This window comes from Dama dama, chromosome 14, assembly GCF_033118175.1.
Source record: "Dama dama isolate Ldn47 chromosome 14, ASM3311817v1, whole genome shotgun sequence".
Taxonomy (NCBI): Eukaryota; Metazoa; Chordata; class Mammalia; order Artiodactyla; family Cervidae; genus Dama; species Dama dama.
In genome coordinates this window covers 46,395,491-46,420,980 of record NC_083694.1, presented here as the reverse complement: position 1 = coordinate 46,420,980, position 25,490 = coordinate 46,395,491, and the positions used below count along the sequence as shown (strand labels likewise).

The 25,490-nt window shown below is 59.8% G+C and overlaps 1 protein-coding gene across 5 annotated transcripts in view; it reads left to right on the top strand.

The window, feature by feature from the left end:
• Nucleotides 1-25,490, top strand: part of TP73 (tumor protein p73) — a 75,127-nt gene that overhangs the window by 19,203 nt on the left and 30,434 nt on the right. For 3 of the 5 annotated variants that reach the window (XM_061160543.1, XM_061160541.1, XM_061160542.1), the window contains exons 2-3: nt 7,056-7,152; nt 7,496-7,616. In XM_061160543.1, coding sequence (XP_061016526.1) covers nt 7,085-7,152; nt 7,496-7,616 — 189 coding nt within the window. In that variant the 5' untranslated portion in view covers nt 7,056-7,084. Of the gene's footprint in view, nt 1-595; nt 614-6,817; nt 6,839-7,055; nt 7,153-7,495; nt 7,617-25,490 lie in introns of those variants that run through there. The other 2 variants (XM_061160545.1, XM_061160544.1) reach the window with 2 other exon arrangements.

Here is a 25,490-nt window from a genome sequence, read left to right as displayed (position 1 = left end):
CAAACAGAAACTGCCGGGCAACCTCAGGGTGCTCCAGGCTGGCCCAGGTGCGGAGAGAGGCCATCCTGCCCCTGGCCCGGCCAAGGGACGGAGGCTGGCAGCAAAAGTAAGAGGCCCGCGGGATGAGAGGCGCTGGGGCTGGGGGATTCCCCAGGCCGCTCCCAGGCTCGGCCTCCCCCGCCTGCTCGGGGCCCCAGCCCAGGAGGGAGAGAGGGCGGCTTAATCAGGCACCTCCAGCTGTTTTCATATTTCACAAGCGCACCCTGCCCCAGGGTGGGGAGGCTAAATTTGTCTCATCAGCAGCGCTGGGCTCCCCCCGAGTGGGGCCGAGGGGGAGCAGGGAGCCACCCCAGGGTGATGGAGCCGCAGCCATGCCCTCCTCCCTGGCCCTGCAGGCCCCGTCTCTCTCCACAGGAGGCCCAGGTGCCACCCTGGCTGGCCCCGGCCGAGGGTCCTGTCCTGTCCTGACTGCACCCCACCCCCTGCTGGGCCAGCCGGGACAGAGGCTGCCCAGCCTCCTGTGGCCACGTGGCCCAGCGCGGCGGGAGGGGCAGGCGAAGATGGCCGCTGCTCATGCTCCCTGAGGGCGACACGCTCCCGGCCACCATTCCAGGTGGGACCCCTGTCCTGGCCCCAGTGGCCAAGGGCAGCCCGTTCCGGGGTGGGTGGCTGGGTCTACAGGGGCCCCTCAGCTCCAAGCACCCAGGAGCCTGGGCGCTGGGTGTCCTGCAGGAATTCTGCTGGGCCGCCGCCCAGGGACAGTGCCATGTCACCGCAGGGCCTGCTGCGTGATGGCCACCTGACCCCTCCGCCCAAGTAGGGGGACTTGTGGGCACTGGGACGTTCTGGAGTCCCCTCAAGACAAGCCACAGGGTATTGGAAGGGGCTGGGGAAGGGCCCTGGGGTCCCTCCTGTGATGGTGTAGGTTTATCTGTCCCTTAGATTTCAGTCCGTCTACGTTTTTGGAAATAACCGGGGATGGAGCCACAAGAATAACCAGCGTGTGACAGGACAACTGGGGTGGATTGTTCTGGGGAGGGGACAGCGTAGGGGTCTTCGGGTCTTTCCTCACTAAAGTGACTGGGCCGCACCTTTTCCCTGGACACTGTGGGGGTGGGCATGTGCTCCAGCTGTACCTCCCTGTGCCCAGGCCAAGTGTCCACACCCGCCACAGGCAGGTGGGGGCCCCGCTATGGATGGGGTGTCCCTTCAAAAGGGTAACAGAGGCCCCAGTTTATGGGCCTTGGTTCTGGAGCTCTGGGCAAGGGCGGGTGGAGGGAGAGGAGAGGAGAAGCCTGAGGCCTTGAAGTCCTGCTTTTCGAGGCTGCTGTCGGGGCCGCACAGAGCTATCTGTGCTCTGCCACTGGCCAGGTGATGGGGGCAGGATAAGGCGTGTTCTGATCCGGAGTCAGGGAGGTCAGTGGCTTCCTGGAGGAGGCAAGGCCTGGCCTGGCAGGGCCAGGGTGGGGTAGGGAGTGGACAGTGGACCAGGGCTGAACTTGGAGGCAGCCCCGGCTGGGATACATGGGGGCGGGGCTGGGAGCCCAGGGCAGGCTGTGGCTCTCGCTGGGATCTTGGAGGATGAGGTTAGAGGGTTGAGCAGAGCTCCTGAAGGAAGAGTCAGCCCCCCAGGGCCTCCAGCTCCCACCAGCCTGGGGCAGAGGGGCTGTGTACTTGGGACAAAGCCCTTAGCTGTTTTCGGGTGGGGAACAGGGTGGGGTTCTTTGGGTCTTTCCCACCTGGGCTGCAGCGGGACCCTTGGTAGCTTGGGGCACGTTTCTTGGGTCTCTGAGACCTGCCCAGGGGTGGTGGTCATTGCCTGACAGGGCAGTGTGGGAGCCTGGTGGCCCTGGCAGCAGCTGGCCGGCTTCTCCTCTGTAGCACCGGGTCTCTGGGCTGGAACCTTCTCTGCTGAGGGGGCGCTGCAGGATGTGGGGCCGCGTCCCCTACCCCAGGTGGCTCTCAGAGACCTCGGGGAGTCCCCGAGCGGAGAAGTTGTAGGGTGTGGGGCTGTGTCTCCACTCAAGCCTGGGTTGAGGTCTCTGGGCCACCAGTCCCCGCCTCTCAGAATCACAAATATTCGCTGGAAATTCCTTGAGGTGAAGTGGTTCTGGGGGCCACAGCCCACAGTCGGGGGTGTCTGAGCGTCAGGCCAGCTGCCGTGAGAATGGGCCGAATGCTGCCCTTCTCAGGCTGCTGTGACTGCAGCTTCCCCCCGCCGGGTGCTCAGGGAGTCCAGCCCCCACCCACACCGCTCCCCACCCTCTCGTGCCCACGTCTCCAGCCTTGAGCAGAACTGGACTCCTCTTGTTGTGACAGAATGCCCTTCCTTTCCAGAGCAACTTCATCTTGATGGCAAAGCAGAGCTGTCCACCATGTGTTTGCACCCTGTGGCATCTTTGCTACTCACCTGGGGGATGTCATCGGAAGTCGGTCTCTCCCTGCTACAGGCGATTTTTAACATAATTTGCATCATTTGCAAAAGCAGTTTCCATTGTGAGCACATTTCCAGATTTGCAGAGTGTGTCGGGGAAATTGGATTTAATTTGCAGGAAGTGGTTTTAGAATTGCTTTCTTTCTCTCACCCTTGCGAACCTTGGCCACCTTGGCCGAAATGCTGCTAGTGGGTAAAAGGAAGTGATCATCCCTGCCCAGGGGAGAGGGTGCTGTGCTCACTGAGCCAGGGGGTTCTGGTGGGGTGGGCAGATGGCCTGAGGCCAGGCATCAGTGTTGCCTCTTCCTCACGCCTCAGCTCCTGCCTGGGTGACGGGTGGTCCCCAGCACCTATAGGCACTAAGTCGGCAACTCCGTCACACGTAGCCCAGTTTGGCCAGCTCTTCCGAGTTTTCCAGGGATGTTGGAGGTCTGGGTGCTGCGTGACTTCCTGGGTCAAGTCTCCCCGGATCCTCTGAGTCGGGCAGGGCAGGTTTCTGGACCCATTTTGCGGATGGAGAATCGGCGTGGTCGTCACCATCGGAGACTGGTGCCATCCTCGGGTTGACAACCAAAGGGGTCCCCCCAGTGGGCCAGGTGGGCCTGTGTGATGCTTTCCCTTTCAGCGGAGGGGTCTATCCCAGAATCTCTGGGAGTCCTGGGGTGCTGGCTAAAAGTGGACATGGGGCCCTGGGTTTAAGGTGTACTGGGGGCAGATGCAGCAGGATCTGCTGAAGACATGGAGTTCGGTGAGCCTGAACCTCCTCTTCCTTCAGTAAGGCTGAACTGTCTCATCTGCAGTCCTGGTGATGAGGGCTGGGGTGGGGGTGGGGGGATGGCACTGGGGTGGGACCCCTGCTGCCTCCTGCTTCCACAGAGGGCTGGGCACCTGCAGGCCTGTCCTGAGCCAGGGCTGGCCTGCGTGCTGGTGCAGGCGCCTCTGACCCCAGCAGCTTGGGGTGAAGCAGGGGGTGTGGTTAGGGAAGACGCTGGTTGTGTCGCCCAGGGTGGGGACTCTCTGTCCCAGCTCCTGGCTGTTCCTGGGGGGAGGGAGGTGTGTAAGTAGCGGAGGGAGACTCAGGGAGATTCCCAATGCTGATGCACTGCCCCAGATGCTGGGCAGCAGGAGTTGCTGAGAACTGGGACCAGGCTTCAGGAGAGAAACTGTCTTAACTTCCACGTAACTGGCAGAGTGATGTTCTTGGTGGTGCTGATTTCCCCCCAACATACTACCCCAGGCTCCTTCTCTGAAGTTCAACCTTTCTTTATTGAGGTGAAACTCACATAATATAAAGCTAACTGCTTTGCAGCGAGCCATCCAGTGGCGTTTGGCTCATTCACAGAGCTGAGCAACCATCACTCGGTCTATTTCCAGCAGTCAGCCCATCCCCCACCCCATGCCACTCCAACCCCACCCTCAGCCCCTGCAACCACCAAGCTGCCTTCCACCTCTGGGGATTCACCTTCCTGGATGTTTCATAAGACACATGACCTCTTTCACTCACTGTGAGGTTTTGAGGTGCGTAGTGATGTAGCTGGTGTGAGAGATCACCCTTTTCATAGAGTGATACTGCAGCGTGTGAACCTACCAGGGCTTCCCAGGTCATGCTAGTGGTAAAGAACCCACCTGCCAATGCAGGAGACGTAAGAGACGCAGGTTCAGTCCCTGGGTCAGGAAGACCCCTGGAGAAGGAAATGGCAACCCACTCCAGTTTTCTTGCCTGATGAATCCCACGGACAGAGGAGCCTGGCGGGCTACGGTCCATGGGGTCACGCAGAGTTGGACATAACTGAAGCGACTTAGCACACACACAAGTGGACCTACCAGGATTTGTTTATTCATTCATCTGCTGATGCTTCTGGGGGCTATTTCCACATTTCTGCTGTTATGGGTGCTGTGACCAGAGATAGGATCTTGCTGTCCACTTGCTGTGTGACGTTAGTCTAGGCATTGTCATCTCTGGGCTTAGATGGGCCATTGGCGAAATAGAGGGGGTGGGACCAAAGTCCTGGGCCAGTTGAGTCTCGAGTTGGCACAGGCTGCCCACACCAAGAGGCCACCCTGACTGATCTCTGCTCACCCAGAAAGGACCACCCATGGTGAGTGGGTGAGGGTGGGTTTCCACCCAGTTTCAGCTTGGCGGCCTGTTCCACGCCTGCTCCAGCCAGTGTATTCTGCTTCCTACCAAGTCTACCCAGTTCTGCGTTACCTCATGGCCAGCTCCAGGCCTTACTCAGCTCCACTGGGTTTTGGACAGCTTAGCCCAGGATGGGCGTGACCTCCCCAGCACAAGAAGCATGCCAGTGAGTGCTGGCCAGCCCCTGGTAAAAACTCTGTGGATCATGTGCTAAAGGTTTGAGGTGGAGCGGGGAGGAGGCATGACTAAGTTAATTTCCAACTCTGAGAAGACCACTTGGTCATCCCCGCACTTTCAGTTGTGCTGTGTGACCTTGGCAGCTCACATAACCTCTCTGAGCCCCGTCTCCTGAGAGGGGGTAGAACCGTCTCCGAGCCTGCTGGGGAGTTGATTTGTGGCTGGCACTTTCCAAGCCATTTGTCCCAGCCACCTTCACTTGGGCCGACCTTAACCTCCCCTGCCCAGCCCCTCCCAGCTCGTGCCACTGCCCCAGGGACAGTGGCCTGGCACGTGGCAGCCCCAGGAACGCGCCACAGGTCTTAATCAGGGCCCACTGCCTGGGGACAGACAAAGCAGCAGATTGGGGGCCGCACCCTTCCTCCCCCGACGGCTGTAGGCAGGTCCAGGCCTGCCCGCTCGGGCACTGCCAGGCAATGGCCAAGCTGACTCCTGTGGCCCCTTGCCAAGAACCTAGAGACCAGCCCAGGGGAGACATCGCCTGGGCTTGGGTGGGGGCAGTGGGCAGAGTGGGCTCTGCCCACCCCTCCCTCCCTGAAGGACAGGGATTCCAGATGTGCCTGGCGTGGCCACTGCCGTGATGTCGGGGCTGCTTTGGGTGTGACTGGGGCATGGGAACTCTCAGGAGGGGTGCTGGTGGGGACAAAGGCCAGCAGACACAGGGCCGGGGCCCTAAGCCTTTGGCATCTCCGGTGAAGGGGGGCCATTCATGCCGTGACCCCCCTCCAGTGACAGAGCAGATTCTCCGCCTCGGCCTTGGTGGCTGCCTCGCCAGGTTGGCATTGCTGTTGCATGACAGGCTGCCAGCAAGGATCCCACCGCAGAGGTGAAAGACCGCCCAGCACCGCAGCAGTTGGGCACAGCCAGGCTCCTACCCGGGCCTTGGCTCCAGCCTTGGCTGGGCCCTGCACCTGCCCTTCCTGGGGTGGGGCGGGACACAGAATCTGAGCTGTCACTGGGCTGCTGGGGCATCAGGAGCCCTGAAACCTGGCTTGAGTCTCCCCCCATGGCTAAACCTAGAAACACAGTCCATACTAATAATGACCACTCGTGTTCCAGTGTAATTATGACCCAGACACAGCGGAGACTTTTATCTTCTTGTTTTGTTTTTATTTTTTAATTTAGTTTTTATTGAAGTATAGTTGATCTATATTCCTGGTAGCTCAGAGGGTAAAGAATCCACCTGCAGTGCTGGCGACCTGGGTTCAATCCCTGGGTTGCGAAGATCCCCTTGAGGAGGGCATGGCAACCCACTCCGGTTTTCTTACCTGGAGAATCCCCATGGACAGAGGAGCTTGGTGGGCTGCAGTGCATGGGGTTGCAAAGAGTTGGACACGACTGAGTGATTAAGCGCATGGCACATAGTTGATCTCCAAAATTGAGTTAATTTCTGCCTTACAGCAGAGTGACTCAGTTATACACACATAGACATTCTTTTTCACATTCTTTTCTGCTACAGTTTATCACAGAATATTAGTATAGTTCCCTGTGCCGCACAGTAGGACCTTGTTGTCCATCTATTCTAGACACAATGGTTTACATCTACTAACCCTAAGCTCCCTGTCCCTCCCCACCTTGGTAATCACATGTCTGCTCTCTATGTGTGTGAGTCCGTTTCTTTTCTCCTCTTTCGTTCTTTATTAATGTTTTTTATTTGGCTGAGCTGGGTCTTTGTTGCGCCAGGGGGCTTCTCTAGTTTTTCAGCGTGCGGGCTAAGTAGTGGCAGTGTGTGGCCTTAGTTGTGGCCTGTGGGACTTCTGTTCCCTGACCAGGGACAGAACCCGGCCTCCTGCACTGAGAGCTCAGAGTCTTAACCACCAAGGAAGTCCCCCATGAGTCTGTTTTGTAGATAAGTTTATAACTTCACATGTAGCTGATACCCTCTGATATTTGTCTTTCTCTTTCTGACTCACTTCACTTAGTATGATCATCCAGCAGAGAGTTGAAATTAGTGCTCCTAAGGGGCCCTGCAGCAGCCCCAAGAGGGGTGCTGTTGTCAGCCCCGCTTCACAGTTGATGGCTCTGAGAAGGTCTGAGGCCATGCTGCCCCCACCCCTGGGTCTCAATTTCCACCCCCAGAAAGGGCAGGATGAAAGGAGGGCTGGGTGGGGGCCTGCGCCCAGCCAGGACCCGAGGGTGTCCCCGAGTGGTCATCCTTGGCTCCTCCTACCACTTGTGCTTCAGGACGCTGGCCAAAGGGCTCGGAGGCAGCCTCCCAACCCACCCTCTTGTTCTCTCCTCTCGCAGAGTGAGCTGCCCTCTGCCCGTACTGGAAGATGTCCCAGTCCACCCAGCCCGCCGCCGCTGATGAGGGGGCCACGTTCCAGCACCTATGGAGTTCTCTGTAAGTGTCGGGCTCTGGGCAGTGGGCAGAGGGCTGGGTGGGAGCTGCTGTCCTGGGTTTCCTCCTGGAGTCACAGGCTCCACAATCTGGGCTTCTTCCTCTGACAAGCCCTCCAGTAGGCTCGGGGCAGTGAGAGGTCCAGGGGACAGAGCCTGTGGGTGGCCATCTCCCTGGCACCCACACCAGCCCTGGAGAGGCTGGTGGGACAAGGAAGCTGGGGCTTCTGAGAGCTGAGGTTGGGGGAAGGAGCAGAGGGGCAAGGGGAGATGTGGGCTGGCCTCACGCCCTGGGCCTGGGCGGTCTAGGCTTACCGCTCTGTTGCCCGCTCTGTCTCCCTGTCTAGGGAGCCAGACAGCACCTACTTCGACCTTCCGCAGTCGGGCCAGGGGAATGAGGAAGTGGCGGGCCGTGCGGAGGCCGGCATGGATGTCTTCCACCTGCAGGGCATAAGCGCGTCTGTCATGGTGAGTGGGGCTTCCCTTTGCGGGGGACTCGGTGGAAGCGGTGAATGTGAACTGTCCTGTCTCGGGAGCCTGCAGAACTGGGAGGCAGGCTCGCAGATGTGGTCTCCTCTGTATGCTTATTAGCACGTTTCAGATCACAGAGTAGAAACTGTATCAGCTCATGTAACTGTCAGTCCAGGGGTAAGAAGCTTTTCAGGACTGGCTGGGTCCAGATGTAGTGAGACCTTCAGGTATGGCTGGATCTAGGTGTTCAAATGAATTCAGGCATGGCTGGATCCAGGTGTAGAGAGACCTTCAGGCATGGCTGGGCCTAGATGTACAAATGAATTCAGGCATGGCTGGATCCAGGTGCTCCGACAGCTGCCTCTCATTCTCTTGCTCTGCCTCCCCCATGGTGGATTTGTTCTTAGGCAGCGTCTCCTCTTGTGGTAGAGGCTCCAAGAGCAGCACCCCCCCCACCGCCGTGGGGAAGGACCCCTCTTTGCCCAGAGTCCAGCACGCCCATCTCTAAATATGTCATGTGTCTATTCCTGAGCCGTCCCTGTTCACTGATGACCTGGGTACCCTGAAGCAGGGTCAGGATGGAGTGGAGTATTGTGGGCTCCCCCACCACAGGCACTAACTTACGGGAAGAGGCCCCCGAAGGGGATGGAGCTGCTGTTTCCAGAGGAGGCAGGTGGGAGGGGGCGTTGCAGGAGCATCCAAGGCCCCGACACCTGCCTGTCTTGCTACGTTTCAGGCCCTGCCGCGCTGGGTGGCCCTCTTGGCAGGAGGAGGTAGCTGGCCATACTCCTGCCAGGCATTGGGGTGCCAGGAGGTGGGGGGCAGGACACAAGAAGAGTGTGTAAGGACCCCCAGCCCTGGGGAAGCCCAGCAATGCCCCAGAACCCCCCACAGTCACCTCCTCAGCATGATGTCTGCTGGATCTGGGGCTGCTGAGTTCTGTCTGTGGGCTCCCTGCCCAGGGTTCCCTCAGGTGGGCACCTGTCTCAGGACCTTTGCTAAGAGCATGAGGGAAGCACCTGGCTCTGATCTCAGGTGGCCTCGGACTGCAGCGGATTGAAGCAGGGTTTTAGTTGCTGGCCAGAGACTGAGGTTGGGCTGCTGCAGTGAGCATGCTGAATCCTAACCACTAAACCACCAGGGACCAGTGGCCAGTGATGAGGCCCTGGCCCGTCAGCTGTGTCGAAATGAATTCCCAGGAAGACAGAAAGTAGTGAAAGCAGAAAAGTGCTTACTAGGAGGAAAAGGGTACATGTGAATAGACACATGGGTGGACTCCAAGGGAGAGTGTTGCGCCCTCATGGGGGTTTGAACCACTTTTATGGGGTGTTTCTTGCAGGTTTCCTGTGGCCAGTCATCATGCTTTACCTGGTCCTGAGTCCAAAGTTGGTTTACCTCAGGGTCCCCTACATGTCTGGGGGCTCAGAAGGTCAAGAATCTGCCCGCAATGTGGGAGACTCAAGTTCGATCCCTGGGTCAGGGAAATGCCCTGGAGGAGGGAATGGCAACCCATTCCGGTATTCTTGCCTGCAGAATCCCACGGGCAGAGGAGCCTGGCGGGTTACAGTCCACGGGGTTGCAAAGAGGCGGACGGGACTGAGAGACTCACTTTCACTTCTTCCCCTGTGTGTGCACATCTCTTGGCCAAGATGGATTCTAGCGGAGAGGCCTGTGGGGGGGTTGACATCACTCACTGTGGGGTGACACCCTTCCCTTTGTGACCTCCAGGGAGCCTTTCTGAGCGTGTGTAGTTGGGAACATCTCCTTGACCTTGAGAAAGAGGACTATGTTGTCTTCTGTGTCTTATCTGGGCAGGGCTCAGCTCTGCTCTCTCCTGCTATCTGTCCGCTGGGGATGAAGCCCGGCTGCTCAGCCTCTGTCCTCAGCTCTGCTCGCTGGGGGCTCCATGGACGGCCGCTGGCCTCACACAGAGCAGCATGAGGGCCTTGGGGCACCGGCAGCAGGCCAAGGGCCAGGGTGCATGAGGGAGGTGGAGCCAGGAACTCTGGAGGCAGGATGAGCTCAGAGCCTGCCCCCTCCCCTCCAGGGGGGCCCCTCTGGAGTTGGAGAGACCCCTCCAGGAGTTGGAGCTCTTATCCCAGCACACACCCCTCTGAGAATAGTGGGGGTGGGGGGGGGGTGGCTCCAGTCATGGGAATGAGCCAGGGTGAAAGGGAGAGGGAGGAGGAAAAGTCTCTGTGTTCTTTGTTGTTGTCTGGCCCAGGGCCCACTGACCCAAGTGGGACAGAGGAAGGTACCTGCAGCCGGGATAGGTTGGGGGTTCAGGGAGTAGTCACAGGGTTGACCCCTGTGACATCCTTGCCTCTGAGGAGCCCCTTGGGCTAGACTGGAGGAAACTGCCTGCCCATCCCAGCCTCCTGTCTCTACCCAGGAGACTGTCGGGGCAGACACAGCTGTTGTATTCCCATTTTACAGGTGAGGAAACCAAGGCAGATACTGGGAAAGGGTAGGCCTCTGCTGGGCCAGGTAGTGCCATCTTGTCCGTTCAGACCCTTCAAGTCAGCCAACACCTCCCCAGGGGCCAAGGGTCCTGACCTCTCACTTCCAGGTCCCCCTCTCCTGGACATTTGCATCCTCCACAAATGGGTGGGTCTCAGCCTGTCAGTAGTGATGCTCTGGGTTAGAATGCCTGGGGTGCTCACCGGAACCCTACTACCTGCCCTGCAGGGGATAGGGGGAAAGTGGAAAAAGAGAAGACAGGCTCTGCCTGTACTGGAGGCCAGGATGGTGTGCCTAGGGATTGGGCCTCCACTCTTTACTGGTGAATTTATTATCATTTTATTGTAATGATCTTTTATTTTATTTGGCTGCATCAAGTCTTACTTGTGGCACACAGGATCTTTGTGAAGGTGTATGGACTCCCTAGTTGTGGTGCGTGGACTCAGTAGTTGTGGCCCATGGGCTCAGTAGTTGTGACCCATGGGCTCAGTAGTTGTGGTGTGCAGTCTCAGTAGTTGTGGCCTGTGGGCTCAGTAGTTGTGGTGTACAGTCTCAGTAGTTGTGGCCCGTGGGCTCAGTAGTTGTGGTGTACAGTCTCAGTAGTTGTAGCCCATGGGCTCAGTAGTTGTGGCCCGTGGGCTCAGTAGTTGTGGTGTGCAGTCTCAGTAGTTGTGGCCCATGGGCTCAGTAGTTGTGGTGTACAGTCTCAGTAGTTGTGGCCCATGGGCTCAGTAGTTGTGGTGTACAGTCTCAGTAGTTGTGGCCCATGGGCTCAGTAGTTGTGGCCTGTGGGCTCAGTAGTTGTAGTGTGCAGGCTCAGTAGTTGTGACCTGAGGGCTCAGGAGTTGTGGCCCATGGGCTCAGTAGTTGTGGCCCATGGGCTCAGTAGTTGTGGTGTGCAGTCTCAGTAGTTGTGGCCCGTGGGCTCAGTAGTTGTGGTGTATAGTCTCAGTAGTTGTGGCCCATGGGCTCAGTAGTTGTGGCCTGTGGGCTCAGTAGTTGTAGTGTGCAGGCTCAGTAGTTGTGACCTGAGGGCTCAGGAGTTGTGGCCCATGGGCTCAGTAGTTGTGGCCCATGGGCTCAGTAGCTGTGGCCCATGGGCTCAGTAGTTGTGACCCGAGGGCTCAGTAGTTGTGGAGTGCAGGTTCAGTAGTTGTGGCCCGTGGGCTCAGTAGTTGTAGTGTGCAGGCTCAGTAGTTGTGACCTGAGGGCTCAGGAGTTGTGGCCCATGGGCTCAGTAGTTGTGGCCCATGGGCTCAGTAGTTGTGGTGTGCAGTCTCAGTAGTTGTGGCCCGTGGGCTCAGTAGTTGTGGTGTATAGTCTCAGTAGTTGTGGCCCATAGGCTCAGTAGCTGTGGCCCATGGGCTCAGTAGTTGTGACCCGAGGGCTCAGTAGTTGTGGAGTGCAGGTTCAGTAGTTGTGGCCCGTGGGCTCAGTAGTTGTGGTGCGTGGGCTCTGTAGATGCAATGCATGGGCTTAGTTGCCCCGACGGCATGTGGAATTTTAGTTCCTTGACCAGGGATTGAACCTATGTCCCCTGCATTGCAAGCCGGATTCTTAACCACTAGACCACCGGGGAAGTCCCTTTACTGGTGAATTTAAAATCCAACAATGGAATTAAAGCGCAGCAGGGAGATGTGGGGTCACTCCAAGGTCCATTGTCTGGTCACTCAGGGCTTTCTGAGAGGGGGCTATCCACGGTGGGGCAACCGGGCTCTTGACTTAGTTGTGTAGCTAGCGAGGTGTTTGTTGAAGATTCATGTCTTTGAAGTGGGTGCCTCAGCCACCCAAAGCCGTGTTAGGGCTTACATCACAATAAAAAAGCAGACACCTGCCCTGTACACACTTTGTGGAGCAACAGGAGCTGCCACCAGGCTCCAGGGCGGGAGGGCCCCTGAACACGGTCTCCTAAGGGGTCTATCTCCAGAATTCCATGAGCCCCTCCTCCTAGCTGCCCAGCTCATGCCCTGGAGGGTCAGCGGGCCTGGGAGACCCTGATGACCCAGCATCAGGAGAGGCCAGTTCTAGGGTCCTGTGGGGTGGGACACCTCTCTCCAGGGAGGATGTCTGATGCTGGCAGGTCTGGGCTGGCTGGGGAGGACTTCCCTCACAGCCATGGGGTAACAAGGATGGGACCCCCCCCCATCTCTGCCAGCAAGAGGACTGAGTCTGGCAGGTAGTAACAGGCCTCTTAGTAAAAATCCTGTGGGTTCCCAGAGGGCATCTGGGGATACCCGGAACCATGCTGGCCCTGGCTGGGGGCAAGGCTGGGTGAGGGAAGCCAGGCCCCCTCTGGGTGCCTCATCCTGACCCCCGCCAGCCATCCTGAGAGCAGAGACTGGTCTAGGGGCCGGCATGCAGCCCAGCCCTCACCCTCATGCAGCCTGACATCACTCAGAGGCAAAGATGGGCCTCAGAGATGCAGCTGGACAGCTGACTGCAGAGGCCACTGCCAGGCTGCATTGTGGAAGGGTCGATGCCCGAGTTTTCTGGGGGCCTGGAGGGGCCCACGGAGCCCAGGGAGCTGGCAGGGAGCCCCGCAGAGCTGAACTGGGCGCTGTTATTTTAAAGCCCAACCTGGAAACCAATCTCTCTGGCCAGAATGCAGCCCCCAGGACAGTGCTGCTGAGGGTGGGGACCTACTGATGCCAGGGTGGGCGGTGTCCTGAGTGCCTCACCCCCACCCCCATGGCTCCATCCCCACCCACCAGCAGGTCCACACCCTCATCAGGGAAAGTCTGGGGCTGGGGCAGTGAGGCTAGCCCCCAACTCCAGTTGGTGACAGATCAGGTGCTCCCAGGGCCAGGCCTCAGGTCACAAGAGAGCAGCGAATGCACAGTCGAAAGCTCTCATTTCCGCCAACCTTGCAGTTGTGACTCAGGCTCCGTGTAAAGGCTTGTGCACTTGAGCACATGCACACGTGCACACACACACACACACACACACACACACACACACACACACACACACACGGGCCCCCACGCGCTCCCTCTGGCCTCTGGCCTCTGTGACAGTGGGCATCAGCACCCCATCCCCAGGCTCCAGGTCCACCCCCTTCACCGGGTCATGAGGCTCATCCATCAAAAGACGAGGCTTAGGCATTCCTGGCGTTGGGGGCCCAGCCCTGGGTCCCCGGGGTCATACCTACTGTGGTCGGGGGCCCTGGCTCTCCACCCCCCTTGGCTGCCCTGGTGAACAGGCTGACTCCTTCCTGCAGGACTAGAGGTACCTGAGCAGCACCCCAGCTCCATCAGGAGATGGACCACGGGGACCCACGGTTGCCCCACCCACTGCGTTAGTGGCCGGTGTTGACAGGCAGCGTGGGCAGGGCCTCACCTGAGGAGCCAGTCTGTCCCAGGATCGACTCCCCCATGTCCCTGAACCTTAGGGCCCTCACTTGTGGAGCTGGAGTGACAGGCTGCCTGGGGCCCCGGCAGAGGCTCCCCCAGCCCTGTGGGGCCCCTGACCACCCTCCTGCCACGCTGGGCAGCTGAGGAAGCTGAGTCAGGCAGTTAAAGGGGAAGTGCCCTGGTGGGAGCAGTGGGCCCCTAGCCTTGGAGGAGCCCCAGAGCACGGATTCCTGGTGGGGACCCCGAGGTAGCTGCAGGAAGGGTCCAAGCACCATGGGGCCGAGATGTGCAGAGGGTGTGGGGTCTCAGAGGTCACATCCCACCCCCACATCTTTGCTTGGAGTTATTTGACCCTTTGGGTCTCAGTTTACTTGTCTGTAAAATGGGTCAATGAGGATCTAAACCATCAGGGTTTTGAGGATGACTGCTGGTGCCCAGCCTGTAAGAGGGTGTGACAAACGTTAGATGTGATGGCAACACCAGGGATGAAGCCCGAGTTTGACAAAGTCATTCCATCTGGAACCTGCAACAGTGGAGCCAGGGAGGGCCTGGTAGCAGCTTCCCCCAGCCCCAGAGTCTGCAGTGCCCAGGAAGGACTGGTGCTCCAGGCCCACCTTGGGGGCCCTTTGGTGGGCTCTTGCCCTCTCCAGTTCTAGTCCTTGCAGAACCTGGGCGACTCACCCACGACATAGGGCCCCACCTCCTGCAAGAGGAGAGAGGGGAGCACCTGGCCTCCTGTAGGCTTGAGAGGAGGGTGGCACAGAGGACATGAGGAGCGAGGTGACCCCTGGGCCCTGGGCAGGTGCTGCGACAAGGGGAAGCTTGTAGGGCCTCCCCTGGTCCTGGAGGCCCACCCCCAGTCTGCGAGGAGCACGGACAGGATGAAGCCCCCCATGTTGCATGCTCGTAGGGCCCAGAGCAGGCAGCAGCCGTATGCACCCTGGGCCAGGTGTGGGCCTGGGCTTTGGATGGTCCTAGCCTTCTGATTCTCAGTGTCCCTCAGGACAAAACAGGGGCAGGGCTCTGACCAGCTGTGAAGATGCATGGAAGGGGAGCTCAGCTGATGCTGAAGCTGGCCCTGACCACCCCTCCCCCATCTCCCCCGCCCATCCTCCCAGAATCTGGGCACCTCCTGGGCCAGCTGCCCATGCCTGCCCTCTGCCTGCATCCCTTCCCCCTCTCCTGGTGCCTTTCACTGGTTACAGCTGTCGTGGACCATGGAGGGGGTGACATTTGGGGGCTGATCCACCCTGGAGCTTCTCCTCAGGTGCCCAGCAAGCTATGCAAGGGACAGATGCCAGGGTTAAAACCTGCACACTCTTGAGGGCTTGAGACCCCAGCACTCACCAGGGACAGGCCTTCCTGGCCTGGGGAGGGGGCCCAGGATGAGGAGGGGACAACCCGGTGTGTACAGTCCCTGGAGCGGGAACTGTCAGGAGCGGGAACTGAGCCAGCCCCCAGAAAGGGACGGGTGGGTGGAAGGAGGGCCTGATGTCCCGAGGAAGGGCCAGGAGCTCAGGGGCAAGGAGCCCCCACCAGCCCTTCCTTAGACTTCGGTAGGAAGACCCTCTGAGTGCACAGCCAGCTGCCAGGTCACTACCTCCTGGGGTGGGAGGGCGTGGGGGACAGATCCACCTGCCTGTGGGTGGTCTGGAGGGACTGAGAGGAGTGGGACCCTGAGCAGGCACATTGCCTGTGCCCTTCTGGTGACTCACCCCTTCCTGCACAGGTGCGCCAAGCAAGAAAATACCCCTCATCCTGCTGCTGTAAGTGTGAGGAAGTGGTTGGTGGGGCGGAGCCCCCAATGAGTTAAATTCAGAAGAGCAGGTGCCGAGGGCCCTGGGGGTGACCTGGGAGGCCAGGGCTGGCAGCTGAGGACAGAGCTAGAAGGAGTCCCTGGGGGCAGAGGCCCGGCCCCTCGGTCATGTCCCCGGATGGCCAGGACTTTGGATACATGCACAGGAAGCGGGTGATGCTTTGGGGCAGGTGAGGAGCCCGGCACTTTGAGAGCTGAAGACGCTGTCATTCACCCTGAGACTCCCAGTCCTGCCCGGGATCAGGCCACGGGGACAGTGCTGGTTCTCAGGCCCCAGGTGCCCCCGCAGTGTGGGTAGGGTGTGGCCCCTCTGCCTTCAGGGCTGCCACCAGGGCTCAAGAGAGGAGACCTTCAGACCCGACCGTGCCTTGCTCTGGGCAGCCTCTGGTCTAGGGCACATGGTGGCCAACTCCTCCTAGGGCCCACCTTGTATCCTGAAGGCCTGAGTGAGACTGAGGCTGCCCTTCAGCCGTCCTAGTGGCCCAGGGTTCTTCAGGGCCCTGGCCTTCCTCTCCCCCTGAGTCTTTGGCCACCTGCTCATTCCCCTGGTGTATTGGTCAGCTGTGCTGTGTGGCCAATCCCCACCTACAGAGGGGCTTAAAATGACATATGTCTATTGTCCCACAGATTCTGTGGGTTGGGAGTCCTGCATGTCCCCCCACTGGGCCCCCTGCTCAGGGCCCCACCAGCTGCACTCCAAGCATCAGCCAGGGCTACAATTGCGTCTGGGGCTGGGACCTCCTCCAGGCTCTGGTTGTTGGCAGAATTCAGGTTTAAGTTCTTGTCAGCTGTTGACCCAGGGCCGCTGTTTTCAGCTCCCAGAGACTGCCCGCCATCCCCTCTCCCCCGACACAAACCCTCTCCCCTCAGCCTTGGCTCCTGAGGCCATCAGGACAACCAGTCCCTAATTAGGTCAGGCGCACCTGGAGAGCGCCACTTTTGATCAAATTTTTCCCAGTGTCTCACAATGCCCTGTAGGGGTGGGGGCTCGACCCCAGCCCCTTCCCCTGCTACATGTCTCTGTGTCCCTCCATCCAGCCACCTGCCAAGCCCCTGTTCCTCTTGGGGGCAAGCCTGAGTGCACCCATAGGAACCTCACTGACTAATAGCTGCCCCCCGCCCCCGGCCTTCCTGCCTGCAGGCATCCTGGCTGGAACTTGCAGCCTGAGCCCCGCTGCAGCCCCGCTTCCTAACACGTCTGCACCTCAAACCCTCGGTTTTCCTCGATTGTCTCATTATGACTGATGGATACCTGTGTGTTGGGAGTAACAGCCGCAGCCACCCAGAGTCCTGGGGTTCAGGCCAAGCGTGTTGAGTCGTGTTTCTGGCTGCAGCCACCAAGGCCCACAGAGCCTGAGCCAGGGGCTCCCAGCCCAGCCCCTCGGGAGTGCCACTGGCTACACGTCCTCTGCCTGGGCTCCCCCTTTCCCTCCTGCAGAGGACCTGGGGGGGCTGGACATACTGATGGGCTCCTTGGGCCGAGCCTCCCTCTGTGTAGCCCCTGCCACTCCCAGTTCCCCAGCATGTAGCTAGAACAGGCCAGGAGAGGGGTTTTAAGCTCTCCTTGGAGGGGGGAAGCAGCTGGGTTTGGGGGACTTGGAAGCTTCACATCTCCTTTCACATGGTTTGGGCTCAATTGACCTTCCAGGGAGTATCCTGGCCCCTATGCCAGGGGCAGCTTTGTGCCAAAGATGGTTACGTTAGAATGCACGGTTCCTTCAGAAGGGAGAAGTGGTGACCACCACAGAGCCCCCGGGTAGGCGGGTCCCCATCTCCAAACTCCCAGCAGTGCCGAGGGCAGTGCCATCAGCCCTGTGGTGGGCAGGGCTCCAGCGGTCCTCCTTCCGGACCACGTCCCTCTGATTCCAGGGCCTCGGCAGCAGCAGGGGCATGGCCAGCGGCAACCTGGGCAGAGTCTGTGGCGCAGACTTGGCTGCGTTGGGTCACACCCCGCTGCTCTTTCTGTTGCCAGGCTCCCTGTGGGGTCCCAGGGGAGCACAGTCACCCCATGTACCTCTCCTCTCTGCTCAGGCCTTTGGGGCGGCCCCAGAGGACCACCGCGTTCCCTGAGCAAGAATAAGACTCACTGCGCCCCAGGTGCTGGGGCCGAGGCACCATCTCTTCCCTTCGGGGTGGCCTGGCTTGGCCTCTCGAGGTCTCAGGGGCCCAAGCTGGCCCCCTCCAGGGCTCTGGGGTGGAGGCCTGTGCCCCCCACGGCCTCCCATAGGCAGCATCTCAGAAGGAGCTGAGTGCAGCCTCGTTGAGGAGCCGGCCTGCGGCCCTGCGTGCCCCCCCCTCCCTGCGCAGCCTCCGTGGTGTGGTCCAACCCAGCAGTGGGCAAGCTGAGGCCTGCCCTGGACTCTGATGAATAGTCATGAGGAATAAAGGGGTGGGCCGCCCGTTTTGTTGTTAGATGCAGCTAGTTGACAGCACTGGGGAGATGGAGAGGGCCAAAGTGCCCCTGGCCAGCCCACATGCTCCAGAGCATCCCTCGCTTCTGGTCCCCTAGCCGCCAAGCTTCTCCGCCCGGTCCACCCTGCCAGGCAGCTGCACCCCTGCCCCCGGCCCCCTGGCCACCCACACCCATGCCTCGTCCCACGGCACGCCAGCTCCCCGGCGTGTGCAGAGCCCCGCGCGCCCACCATGCTCTTCGTCAGTGACCCCATGCAGCACTTCGCCTCGGTAGGTGCACCTCCTGGGTCCTTTGGGTCAGCTGGGGTGCCTGTGTCTGTCCTTCTCGGGGGGGCCTTGGTGGGGCTTTTGCCTGGTGGAAGAGTCATTGGGCATTCTCTTGTCTGTCCCCCTGGTTCCCCTGGTCAGGCACTTGCTGCCAGATGGGGTGCCGCCATCCAGGGGGGCCAGAGGCAGGAGGAAGGTGCCGAGGGGCTGGAGGTAGGTGCCGGCCCATCCTGGAGATGTCTTGGGGACCAGTGCCCGCTAACGGGACAAAACCGGTAGCCAGGAAGAGGAGGGTGGGTGGTTGTCTGGTCAGCTAGTGGCCCAGCCACGAGATGTGGGAGATGAGATGCTCCCCAGCTTTGGACTGTCTGAGCTCAGGGTCAGCCGCCCGGCCTGCCCAGCCCTGCCTCCGGCCGCAGGAGCTCAGCATACCCTGGAGGTCGTCTTTGCTCCTGGGATTCCGGCTGTTAGGCTACAACCACCTGCTCCCAAGTCAAGAGCATCCTCACCTGGGATGCTGCTCTATTGACCGCGGTGGCAGGAGTGTTTCCTGCCAGCTGAGTTTGCAGGTCAAGGGCTGGCCGCAAGCTGGCCTCGAGGCCATCCTATTGCCCTTCACGAGGGCAGTTGGCCAGCAGAGAGAATGACGGGTCTGCAGCTTGTCCCTGGCCCCTGTATCCTGAGCCCCGGGGACTGGGGCTCATTTCCAGACGTGCCGAGTCCCCGGGGCCAGCAGGCACCAGGCTGCTAATTGAGCAGGTGGAAGTGGGGCGCAGTGGCTCCCTCAGGCCTTTCTCCTGCTGGGGAGGCGGATGCAGTGGGGTCCATGGCTACTGTGTGCCCTGTGGGAGACCCAGCAGTGGGCAGAGGGGTGGGGTGAACAGCTGGACAGAGTCCAGGTGTCCCCAAGCTCTGGGAGTGGAGGACAAGCGCCGTGTGCGGAGCCACAAAGACCTGCAGGTTCTCAGTTGTGTGTGTGTGTGTGTGTGTGTGTGTGTGCAAGTGTTTGTGTGCGTGTGTCTGGGCCTGTGGGTGACAGTGGGTGTATGCGCTGTTGTTCACATTGTGTGTTAGGACAGGTATGTGTATTTGTGCCTGCAGATAGGTGTTCCCAGGAGACCACGGCAAGAGTGATGTCGTGGGTGTGGCCCAGGAGGGGTGAAGGGTGTGTGGCCTCTCGATACAGCCTGACCGGGTGCTGACATCTTGCTCCCACATCTGGAAGCTCCATGGTGTCTCCACACCTTTGGTGGGAACTTTCTATCTGAAACCTGGCCCTGGGAAAGGGCACAGCCCCATGTGGCCACAGTTGGAGGCCCATCTCTGCTCACTTCACCCACCAGCCCCTGTCACTGGGCTCAGACGGTAAGTTCCTGGGGAGCAGCCCCGTACCCCAGACTGTCCATGCAGATGGTGAGTGAGCCGGGAGGGGCTGTCTCCTGCCACCCGGGGTCTGTTGTCATACACAGAACTTAAGGCAGAGCCTGGAGGCCCGGGCCCTGGAAGCCAGTGTCCCCACCCGGCCGGCTCAGACACAGGGGACTCTGGTACAACCTGTCCTCTTGCATGAAGTGCGTGTCGCCATGTAAGTCAGCCGAGGCTGCAGCTCACTGCCTTTTGGGGAGGCAGAGGCACAGTGATGGGGGTCATAGACCCCAGTTCTGGGCCATGGAGCGCCGCCTCCCTGCAGGGGCTGTAGGTGGTGGGGAGGGACCCCCTGGCGTCCTCCCTGCTGCTGCCGCCCTGCCCTGGGGACCAGCAACGCCAACCCTGTCATTGCCTGGCTTTCTTGAAGACCGAGGGTAGCCGTGGCCCATCTGTTCATTCATTAGGTCAGCGGGTGCCCAGAGCAGCTCTAGTGGCAGGTGGGGGCCTCTGGGGCCAGGGGGCTGGGCTGGGTGGTTCTGATTTGTAAAAGAGCCTCCGCTTCTGATCCGCGGGAGGTTACCTCCGATCAGCCCACTGTGTGCAGAGGGGAAGTGGTACCAACACTCAGGGTTGAACTGGAGGTCATGTGGTCGCCCCTGTGGTTATCAGGAGCCCACTGGGCCAGGAAGGAAGCATGGAGCTGTCGGGGCCCCCACTTGGTCTCCTGGGGTACCCGCCTTTCTGAGCCCCATTTCCAATGCAGCTGCCTGCAGCCCTGTGCCAGTAGGTGACCCAGGAAGGCACATGTCTGACTCCCTGCTCCCTCCCACCGCCCTTGGGTCAGGGCTGGACAGCCCCCTGCCATGGCCCATTTACTAGGGTCCTTCAGCCGGTGCCGGGGTGGGGTTGGTGCTGGTCAGAGCAGCCTCTCCCTCTGGCTGGGACCAGTAGCTCACAGAGCAGGAAGGAGCTGAGGGCCTGTGGGGCCCGCCTCAGATGGGATGAGCTCCATTACCACCCGGATGGTCCCATAGTCCTTCGGGTGGGTGTCCAGGGTACCCACCCAGCTGCCTCCCAGGCCCCCGTTTCACTGTGTATCAATTTAGACCCTCACAGCATGAGACGGGCATGTTGGACGCCGCTGGCTGCCCCGTGCCTGCCTCTGTTGATGGACCGAGGTCCACCCGGTCTGCAAGGTTATGGAAGGCCGGCTCATGGATGATTGGGCCACCGTCCTGGGGGCCAGGCCTAGGATGGGCGCTGTAGGTGTGTGGTGTGGGCTGGGCAGCACAGGAGGGCACAGCGCCGGGATCTCCCGTGTATCCGGGAGCAGGGTTGTCCCCGCCCCCCACCCCCAGAGACAGGACAGCTTCTACAGGAAGGGCAGCTTTGGACAGGAGGGCCCAGGAGGGAAAGGCCAGTCGGGGCTTTAAGAAATAGTTGCTGAGAGTCTACTGCCTCTCTGGGCACGCGGGGCACACCAGAGGAGGACAGGATCCCTCCTGAGTTCTAGAAGCAGCCCGACCTGCAGTGCTGAGAGCAGACCACAGGATGGCAGGGTGAGGCTGGGAGCCTCGGGAGACCGGGATGGGGAGCGAGGCAGGCGCCTTGGACCCGGAGGGAGCAGGGGAGGGGCTGAGAGCCCTGGGTTCTGGACAGGGTCTGCTGATGGGCTGGAGGTTTGGACCTAAGCAACTGGGTGAAGGGAGTTGGCACTTATGCAGCTGGGAAACTGAAGAAGTGAGATTTGGGGTGAAAGTAAGCGTTCTGCTTTGGCTGTGTTGTGTGAGACGCGTCTCGGCTACTGCACAGGTGAACAAGAGGAGAAAGAGGAGCAGAGTTCCTGAAGCCTCGGGAGGAAGCTGGAGGGGATGTCTGGTGGGGCTGAGGGCCGAGCAGTCGAGCCCAAGAAGTGCCAGCCTGGTGCCTGGGACCTGAGACATGGAGCAACGAGGGTCGGGGTGGTGGGACATGGAGCAATGAGGGTGGTGGGAGGCGGTCAGCTGAGGGAGGGTTTGAAGACGACTTTCAGAATAAGGGCAGGAGAGACACTGAGAAAAATGCTCAGGCTTCTTCAACCCTGCAAATGGGAGGACAGTGCAGAGTCTGAGCCACAGGCTGAAACAGCTGCTGGAGGGTGTGGGCAGAGATGCCCCCCGCCCCCAGGAGCCCGGGTTCATAGTCAAGGCGGGTGGGGCTGTGCGCTGGAGAGAAGCCCGCTGTTCCCCTGAATCTCCCCAAACTGGAGCTGAGCAGAGGGAGAGACCCTGCCACGAGACAGGAGGGGCAGCCTGGGAAGGGAGGGGGTGGAGAAGCTGCTGAGGGCGGGGTGGCCAGGACAGAAGAGGGAGGGGCCTCAGGGGACCCGGCAGGAGGCGTTCCCATGGATGGGAGCAGACAGAGCTGAACTGGGGGGCGCGGGCACTGGGCTAGGCTCCCTAGCTCGTGCTGCAAGGTTCCAAGGCCTTGGGACTGCGGGGAGGGCTGACCGTTCCGGAAGAGGATGTCAGAACCTGATCTGGGGGACAGAGGGGTCACCCCATCAGGCGGGCTCGCCAGCCCAGGCTTCTGTCCCTTTGCCAGGTTTCGTCTGTCCCTAGAGCACCCACGCCTTTGGTATCCCCACCGTCCCCACGGTGACTGTCCGGTCTCAGCTGGTGGAAAACCCACCCTTCCTCCCTTCTCTCCACGACACCTGGGAGCTCTTCCTGGGCCCTTTCTGCCGCACCAGCTTCCGCTCTCATCAGGAGCCAGTCAGCCCCATGCTACACAGTGTCCCTCCCCGTCTCAGCCCCCCACAGGCTCCCGTAGGGAGAGCTCTGCTCCTCTGACCAGTGTCCTGCCCTCGGCCCTGCAGCTCCCTGGCCTGAAGGCCCTCCCCCTCCCCAATGTCTGAGTCTAGACGTCCTGATACCCAGTTCCCCGGGTAGCTGGTGGCATCTTCTCCCTCCTGCCTACAGAACCCCACTGGCCCGGGGCCCCCCAGCCACGCATCCTGGGCCGCCACTGGGCTGCTTTTGTTTTTTGTCTTCCTTTGTCTTCAGCCTGTAGTGAAGCGTCACTCTCCAGTTCTCTCGTTCCTCTACTATCCACTCTCCAAGCTCCAGAGGGTGCAGGGTATGGGCCAGCTATGTCTTGGTGCCCGCCCACTGCTGTCTCCTAGCGCCTGGGAGGGTGCTTGGGAGATGAGGGTTGAAGGGCTGAGCTGCCTCCCACACCCGGGAAGCTGGCCCCAGCCTCAGAGCTGGAGGGCGGGTCTGGGGTCGGCCTGCGGGGCTTCCTGGGTAAATGCAGGCAGTCCCTCCCCAGCGCCCCAGGCGGCTCCCCGCCCACCACTGCCTCCCTACCCCTTCACTGCTCTTGTCACAGCCTCCCCACTGAGAAGTGCGGCCACCCTGATGATGGCCCCTCTGTGTCTTCCTGCTTAGCATCTGCAGGATGGACAGACAGACAGATAAAAGGATGGATAAAGAACACAGGGGTCTGACTCTGGGGCTGCAGGCAGGGGGTGAGAGGGCTGACCGCCCCCCAGTGGTGCTGGGGGGGAAGGAGAGCCAACACCCCACCATACCCCCGCTGGCTGTGCCTATGAGGGATCACCAAGCTCCTCACTTTCCTCCAGGATCTCTTTCCTCCAGGCACCCTGGGAGGTGTGGGACGTGGACTGGGCCCCTTTTCCAGTGGTTAAAAAAAGACTCTGCATCAGTGGGTCACCTGCCTGTTCATGGGGCCTCCGCAGAGCCCAGCAGGGGCGCAGCCAGAGACCCCAGACCCGCGCGGGACCCTACAGATGTGCTCAGGTCCAGGCGGGGCCCTCACTGTCTCAGCAGCGCCATCTGCAGGCGGAGGCTCCCGCCGCGGGTCCTGCAGACACACGCCTCCCTCAGCGGTAGTGCAGCCGGAGCTTCTGGGGGCATGTTCCCCTGGTGCGAGGTGTGGAAAGTTCCACACGGCCCTGGCGAGGATTGGGCAAGGCCCCGAGAGAGGAGAGCGTGTGTGCATATTTTCTGGAGGAGCGGGAGCCTTTCCCCCCAAGCACAAGTCGAATCTTGTTGGCATTTCCATCCGTTTAATCACAGACTCTGGGAGACGCTGTGGGAAATAGCAGCGGGCTGGAGGTCCCGCTCTGAGTGGGATGGGTTATCTCCAAGTGAAGCCCAGACGGCCCGTCAGTCACTTTCCTCTGGGCGAGGTTGTGCCCAAGCCCAGACATGCCTGCCAGGGAAGATCGCGGAGTTGGAAGTTTCGTGCTCTAGATTTTGAAAGTCTGGTCTTGATATCCTTCTCTGGGGAGCAGGGGACAGGGGTCAGAGCAGATTGAGCATGCCAGAGGAGAGGGCACCTGGCTGACCCTCCCCAGGCAGAGCCTCTGGGATCTGACTCCAGGGCCTCAAACCTAGGGTGACCCTAACCCTCCCCTAGTGCGGGGACCAAGATGAAGGGGGCCACCAGGGTGGAGGCCTGGGTTAGGAGATGCTGTTCCTGGGATGGGAATGACAGGCTGGGGTTCGTGCTGTAGGAGGTGACATCTGAGCCCGAGGGAAATAGGGAGGCGCCACAGGGCAGGGAGTCCAGCACCTTGCACCCAGCCCCACTCCGGTCTGGGATCTGGATGCACACTCTGGTCCCAGGAGTAAGACACAGATAATGCTACTGTAAGTCCCCTACATGCGAACCTTTCAGTTGAGAACTTTCAAAGATGCAGTCACATAAGTTATTCACGTGTCTTGCGTCCACTGCACGTGTGTGCATCCTCTCCAAGTGGTTGAGCTTTCGTGTCTTTACTGTATCATGTATGGTGGTGCAGTGGCTTCATTTCAAGCCCAGGAGGTCCAGAAGCAAGCACAAAAGCAGTGGTGATGTAGCTGGGACTGCTAAGAAGACTCATAACACAGGAAATGGCAAGCGGATTTTCTTTTTCAATGCATTTTTAAATTATTTATTTTTGACTGCCATGGGTCTTCGTTGCTGCGTGTGGGTTTTGTCTGGTTGTGGCGAGTGGCAGCTACTCTCTAGTTGCGGTGCGAGGGCTTCTTGTGGTGGCTTCTTTTGTTGTGGCTTGCAGGCCCCAGAGCGCCAGCTCAGCAGTTGGTGGCCCTTAGGCTTAGTTGCCCCAGGACACAAGGGATCTCATTTCCTGGACCAGAGATCGAGCCTGTGTCCTCCGTATCGGCAGGCAGGTGGATCTGCACTGGCAGGGGGAGTCTCAACCGCTGGACCACTGGGGAAGTCCCAGGGATTTTCTTTGTTTGAGGAGACACTGTTCCCATCCGAGGCACAAGACTGGAATGTAGAACGGTGCACAAAGGTTGCAGCAGCCGTTCAGAGTGCAATCCAGTTCTGCCGTGTCATCTGAGATGAGAGAAAAAGAGCTGCGCCGCAGTCATCCCTGGGTCGTTTTTTCAGGAGGGCAGATAAAATTGAATCCAGCAAGGAATCAGAACCCATGCCGTCCGCGTCAGGCGTGAGTGACGTTGCAGCTTGCCTCCTGTCTTGTATTGCTGGCGACCCTTCAGCTCCACCACCTCGCACCTCCTCTCCCTTCTCCAGTCAGTGACTCTTGCCTGTTTACTCATGCCAGCCCCTGTGTGCCAGCTGTTGTAGTGTATTTTCCAAGGTACTGTGAGATTAAAAATGTTTTCTTTAATGTTTCTGTTTTTTTAATGCATTATTTGTGTGAAAAGTATTGTAAACCTATTACAGTACAGTAGTATATAGCTGATTGTGTTAGCTGAGTACTTAGGCTAACTTTTCCGGACTTATGAACAAATTGAACTTAACGAATGAGCTCTCAGAACGGAACTTGTACATCTGTAGGGGACTTACTATATTTACCCGATTTGCTGAAGAGAAGTCCCCCACCAGATCACACAGACAGGTGCAATAGGATGATGTGGCTCCCATAGCAGGAGGTCGCCCCACCTGGAAAGGAAAGGATGGGTCTGTGGGCCATGCCCTTTAGGGCTCAGCTGCAGCCCTTTGCCTGCAGGGACCAACCAGGCCAGGCTGCTGGAGAGGGTTTTCTGGGGAGGTGGGCCTAGAGCAGGGCCTGGAGAGAGTGAGGAAGGAGCAAGGGAGAGAGAGAGCCCCCCTTGTGAGCTGGAGGGCTCAGGGCTTCCATGGGGTGAAAGGATGAAGTGTTCTCTGGGGGAGAACAGCCAGCCAGTAGGGAAGCCTTGCACAGTTGGAATGCCGGTG